General features: G+C 42.1%; 1 protein-coding gene across 1 annotated transcript; it reads right to left on the bottom strand.

The window, feature by feature from the left end:
• Positions 1-2,179: 2,179 nt before the first annotated feature.
• Positions 2,180-5,247, bottom strand: SAT1 (spermidine/spermine N1-acetyltransferase 1). Its single transcript, NM_001257662.1, has 6 exons — positions 4,988-5,247; positions 4,696-4,747; positions 4,522-4,605; positions 2,966-3,067; positions 2,833-2,873; positions 2,180-2,707 (listed from the first exon to the last, which is right to left on the bottom strand). The coding sequence occupies exons 1-6, from the start codon at positions 5,051-5,053 to the stop codon at positions 2,537-2,539; spliced, it is 516 nt and encodes a 171-aa protein (NP_001244591.1). The 5' UTR covers positions 5,054-5,247; the 3' UTR covers positions 2,180-2,536.
• Between the last annotated feature and the right edge of the window lie 932 nt (positions 5,248-6,179).

The raw sequence follows: 6,179 nt of genomic DNA, 5'->3' as shown, positions 1-6,179 counted from the left end.
AAAAAATAAAATAAAATTAAAATTAAAATAAATAAAATTTACACTTAAGGGACTTCTCTAAAGTGGATACAAAAACTTCATAAAAGCCTTCGTTTTCACAACACTGGGCCTTTAAGGCTAAGTTCTAAGAAAGAAGAGAAAACAAAGACTTATATTGTAACTTGGTGGTTAATTTAATTCATTCATATATTTAACCACAGTCAGCATGTAGTTGTTTTCCTCTAAGAGGCTCACTTTCCAAAACACAATTTGCAAAATATCTTACTTCTCCACAAGGCTCTTTGTGTTTGGTTACCCTTTTATTTTTGCCAGAGTTTCTCTTATGTAGTTACTCGCCTGCCTAATAGGCCCCTGGTTGATAATTGACTCTGTAAGCCCGTTTTCATGGCACGCTCTCTGAGTCACCAATAAATCCCAAAGCCCTCCTGTATTAAATATAATACAGGGCTACATCTTTATAAATGGCTACCTTCTAATCTAGGAAGCTGTAACAGACACTGATACGAAGGATTGCAGGAAACCTTCCCTTCGCCTGAGGAGCTCAGTATGGATTTCCTGGAGAACTCCGAGAGATACAGAGCATTGTTTTCAGGTATCTGACTTCTTTTGGAAAACATTTATCTTGGACTTTAGTCTACAGTGGTTCTTATCAACTACCATTTTCATTATTGTGGAAATTAGTCAGTTTAGGAATTTGGGCCAATGCAATGAATAGTGAAAGGAGTTCACATATCTAACGGGAAAAGGTCTTTTCTTTTTCATTTCAGTCCTTAAGAAAGCATTTGTTTACTTCTTTACCCCCTGGCAGTTTTAAGGGCTATTGTTTCTCTGCTCTAAAAATCCATTGTATTAACACAGGACTACAAATTCACCCTCCAAATAAGATGTTAATTTATCTGATTTATACTTGTGTCCAACTGGAGCTTTTGTTTGCAAGTTTCTTGTAAAAATGTGTACTTTTTCAGTACACGTAAGACACTAATTTCAGTGATCCACTTTACCTTCAAAATTATCTTGGTCAGGTGCTACGGCTCATACCTGTAATCCCAACACTTTGGGAGACCGAGGTAGGAGGATTTGAGACCAGACTCGGCAACTTAGCGAGACCCTGTCTCTATTAAAAAATCAAAAAAATTAACCGGGCATAGTGGCATGCACCTGTAGTCCCAACTACTTTTGGGAGGCTGAGGTGGGAAAATCGCTTGAACCCAGGAAGATAAGGCTGCAGTGAGCTGTGATCACACCACTGCACTGCAGCCTGGGCGAAAGAGTGAGACCTTGGCTCTATTAAAGAAAAAAAAAAAAAAAAAAAGGCTTGTGTTGCATGAGGTTTTGGGGGACAAGATGTTTTTTCTTGATTTTCAATGTTTCATCCCACCTCCACATTTTACTTGTGTAATGATGAGTTTATTCATTGAGTGAGACCTTGGCTTTATTAAAAAAAAAAAAGTCTTACGTAGCATGAGGTTTTTTAGGGACAAGATATTTTTTCTTGATTTTCAATGTTTCATAATCTCATCTCCACATTTTACTTGTGTAATGATGGGTTTATTCATTGTGGGCCTCAGTTTCTAACTTGGTTTTCAGCTCTTGAAAATTCCGTCAGATGCAGTGTATAATGTCATCAATGTAAAAAGCCATGTTTTGCCAGGTACTGTGGCTGACCCTTGTAATCCCAGCACTTTGGGAGGCTGAGGCGGGTGGATCACTTGAGGTTGGGAGTTCAAGACCAGAGTGGCCAACATGGCGAAGCCCTGTCTCTACTAAAAATACAAAAATTAGCTGGGTACGATGGCACACGCCTATAGTCGCAGCTATTCAGGAGGCTAAGGCATGAGAATTGCTTGAACCCAGGAGGCAGAGGTTGCAGTGAGCTGAGATCACTCTACTGCACTCCAGCCTGAGCAACAGTGAGACTGTCTCAAAAAAAAAAAAAAAAAAAAAAGTCATGTTTTACATGTTGCTAGGTATAAAACCTTGATAGTCAACTGGTCAACTGGCTTCTATCCAGACTCTGTTAATACTGGAGTAACACATGACCATAAAAACTTTACATTGGGTTAAAAACTATTTTGAGCAATTCTATTTATCCAATGGCGTTTGTGGGTCATTTTTGTCTTCAACAGTAAGAAAAATGTGTAAGAAATAAAGAATTAGTAAAAATGCTTACACCAAACAATTAAATCAAAGAGTAGTTTATTAAAAAAGAATCAAAACAGAAACTCTAAGTACCAGTGTGTACATTGTACACATTTAAATGACTCACGAGAATGAAGTTTTTTTTCAAATATATTAAGATCACACCACCTTGTTGTTTATCGAAAGATATTCAAGGAGAAATATCCGACTCTCCAAACTGCATCTGAGATTGCCACTTTAAAACAGACCTCATTTCAAACATGCAACAACGCCACTGGTAATAAAGCTTTGGAATGGGTGCTCATTCTATTATTTCACTACAAACAGCATAGAAAGCAAGATAAGTTGGGAATTTATTCTAAAATAGAATGGAGGTTGTCATCTACACCAGCACTCCTCACTCCTCTGTTGCCATTTTTAGCAAGTACTGCTTGTCGATCTTGAACAGTCTCCAACCCTCTTCACTGGACAGATCAGAAGCACCTCTTCTTTTGTAGAAGTTGATGGATGGTTCATTCCATTCTGCTACCAGGAAGTGCATGCTGCTGCAGCGACACTTCATCGCAACCTATCATGAGAGAGTAAAACACAAACTCAGTGACGTTTCAACCTGCTTGCAAGACCCAATTTTTATTCCATCATTAAAATAATCCAGTAAACTTACAAATTTGGAAACCAAAAACTAAGACATACCCGGCTTAGATTCTTCAGAATTTCTGATCCTATGCCAAAGCCTAAAAAGAAAAAGTACAATTTAAAAAGTCATTGTAAGGATTTATATAACCCTGAACTCTCTTCAGACCCTCTGCTCCGAACTCAATCGTACCTCTATAATCACTCATCACGAAGAAGTCCTCAAGATACAGTAACTTGCCAATCCACGGGTCATAGGTAAAATAGTACATGGCAAAACCAACAATGCTGTGTCCTGTAATAAGAGTATCACATGAGATGTGGAGAAGGAAAACATTTCATAAAAGTTGCAGCTGCAGAATCAGAGGCCTATCATAGGTTTAAAAAAACATACATGCATGTATTACAGAAACAAACAGCCACGACTGTCTCATGATTGTTATGTGAGTGCAGTCCAGGCCACTGCTGGATGATCTCACTGTTCTGAAAACATGTATTTGCAAAAAGCACACATCAGAACTCACTGAAGTCAGGCTACAACTGTGGACTGGCCACTCTGCAGTCTGCTGGAAGCTCACACTCAGGAAGCGAGAACACTTTCATTACTTGCCAGAGCAAAACTGCTATGGTTTTAAACTCAACACACACATTATTCACATCCTACTGGTATACTGGTATGTTGACTTGGGAACAAGTCAGGTTTACACGGCAGTTCAGAATAGTAAATATTTGGAAGTTTACAAACTCTTGCTTCCTTAAAGGTCAGAACATCAGGCCAAAGTACAACGTTTAATTTCAGAACTTGCCTTCCAATTTACACATTTTCAATTTGCTCTCCCCATTTGTTGAGTCAGAAGAGGCAGCACTGCCCAGAAACAGGTATTACATAACATGCACATTACTTTAAAAAGTACTCATTCCGTGTTTTCTGCTCATTTCTTCTAGCCTGAGGAACAGACGTCAGAAAAAAAGCAATCACCCAAACAACTTCCCCTTTTAGCTGAGCTGTCTTCTGACCAATCAACAGGGATCAGCCAAAAAAAAAAAAAAAAAAAAAAAAAAAGGGGCATCTGACACCCTCTTAACAGGTGTCTACTATTCCAAATGGAGGCAAAGGTTTCAAATTAAACTTTCTAGCCATTTTATATTCCTTAGCAAACAGACAGGAAGCGAGTATCATAGTGGGTTTCTGATCTACCGTGTTTGAAGTGTGTGATAATAGGACCTTACCTCATTTATCATGATCATCTACTTTATTGTGTAAAGGATCTTTTAGTTACCTCCCCGCCCATCCATGTACACGGAAGGGCCATGTACATGGCGAAGCTAGAGACTGTAACCTGAAGATTGGGACAAATTAAAGAAAAAAATGTGATTTAACACAATTACAAAAACTGTTACTTTAGGGTCAAACAAGAACCATTTTATGAAACTGAATTACAACAAATGACATTATACCTAACTCTTCGGGGTCGCCACAGCACTTGTACTTACTTAAGCAGCTTAAACTCTTCAGAGTCTCCACAGCACTCTGATACTTACTTAAACAGCTCTTTTAACCTGCCCTAGTATTCTCAAGTGCAGCGTATCTAATTTTTTTTTTCCTCAGTAGTTTGAACACTTGCTGGCTATTTTTTCTGTCCAAGTTCTCAGTAACTTCGGCCTGTGTAGTCAGTGGTTCTACACAGCCGACACTACTTCTTACATAACACTCGGTCTCTCTGGCTTCTGTAAAGGGAGAGGGGTTACCTTCCGGAGTCCAGTGCTCTTTGGGCACTTCTGCAACCAGGCAGTGGTAAAAGGGGTGCTCTCCAAAACCATCTTCTAGCAGATCTGCAAGAAGGGGGAACAGGGACGGTAATGGCCTCGGCGAAGGTGACAGGCACCGAACGCTTGTCCCCCGCCCCGCCACTGTTGAATTACCTTTTTCAGTTAAGATTACTTGTTCTTCCATGTATTCATATTTAGCCAGCTCCTGGGGGGATGCACATAGGAGAGAGAAAAGCAGAAAACAAAATGAGGCTCCGGCCGGCCAGCTCAGTGGAAGGGAATGGGGCGGGCGGGGCGGGGTAGCGGCCGGGCCTGGGATGGGCGCAGAAAGGGGAACCGGCTGGGCTCTCACACCGGCCCAGACCTCGAGACGCGAATCACCCCACCCCGGGAAACGGAACCACCTCCACCCTACGCCACGGGAGGAGCTCGGGCTCTCCGCTACCTTGATCAGCCGCAGTATGTCACTGCAGTCGGCGGCAGTGGCTGGGCGGATCACGAATTTAGCCATTTTCGTCTTTTGCTTTTCTTCCCTTTGCGGACCAGGCCCCTGTACTTGAATAGTAGGAGGAGGTGGTTCCTCATTCGTCTCCCGGGAGCGTCCTCTTCTCAGTCAGGCTGGCACCATGACCCAGGGAACCTCGGCGAGTGACTGATAAACCTTAGTCGACTTGCGACTAAGAGCTGCGCACTTGAACATTGGCCCGGCTTGGCTTTTAAGCGCAAAGAAGCCCCGCCTTGGGCCGTGAGGTGGGGACCTCTCATCCAATGAGGCCGCGGCCCCGGGGCGCATAGTTTCCTCTCCCAGGCACCACCCTCTCTTCCGGGCGCCCGTGTGAACCCGGAGGACAAAAGTTGGGGATGCGGGGCGCGCTGTGGGATTCGCTAGCGGCGCCCTCTAGTGGCACTTCGCGGAGCCTTGGCAGAAACCCTACTGGGAGCCGGTGTGTCCCCCAGTAACCTTTGCAAATGAAAGAGGGGAATTCCCTCTGCGGCCCCCCGACAAGTGACCTTTCTCTTTTCTCCTTGGCCAGTCAGGGAAGCAAACTCAGGAACCCCGGACTTAGGAGATGGGAGGAAGATTAAAGCGGCAGTTCTCAAAGTGTGATCCGGGAGACCCTGCAGATCCCAAGATTCTTTGTAGAGTTTCGGTGGCAGAACTAGTTTTAGAATAATAGACGTCATTTGCCTTTTAAACTCACAATGGAATTTTCCAGAGGCGACCTGATGTCTAATGATGACACTGCTCTTATGACCAAAGGAATGTGAGCTCGTATATTCTTGCGGTTTTTAGAATTTCCTAAGGTAGGTTATTTAGATTTCCCAATTATCTTTTTTTCTTTATACTTGTAGTTTCTAGAGTTGACAGCATTTTTTTTTCTCACTTTTCTAACCTTCTTATACCTTCTTAAATCTCTGATCTTCCTCGACACTTGATCTTGACACCTTTCCTTCTGCCCGAGGTACATTCTTCATAATTTGCTTTAGTAAAGACTTGCTTTTACTAAACTTTCTCAGTTTTGCTTATCTGAATGTGTCTTTAATTCATCTTATAATTCCTTTTTTCAGACTAGTCAAGTGCAGTAGTGAGAGTAAAATAAGGAGTTTGATCTGTAACTGACTGTGAACAATCAACT

The sequence above is a fragment of the Macaca mulatta genome, chromosome X (genome assembly GCF_049350105.2).
Source record: "Macaca mulatta isolate MMU2019108-1 chromosome X, T2T-MMU8v2.0, whole genome shotgun sequence".
In the NCBI taxonomy this organism is placed as follows: Eukaryota; Metazoa; Chordata; class Mammalia; order Primates; family Cercopithecidae; genus Macaca; species Macaca mulatta.
The sequence above is the reverse complement of the archived record's forward strand: the minus strand, read 5'-3'. Positions and strand labels throughout refer to the sequence as shown.

Coding starts and splice junctions, on each gene's coding strand:
- SAT1 (NM_001257662.1), bottom strand. CDS start 5,053: ATGGCTAAATTCGTGATCCGCCCAGCCACTGCCGCCGACTGCAGTGAC. Junction 4,606..4,695: donor AGTAATCTTAACTGAAAAAG/GTAATTCAACAG, acceptor CCCTTCTTGCAG/ATCTGCTAGAAGATGGTTTT. Junction 3,068..4,521: donor AGAGCACTGGACTCCGGAAG/GTAACCCCTCTC, acceptor CTCTTATTACAG/GACACAGCATTGTTGGTTTT.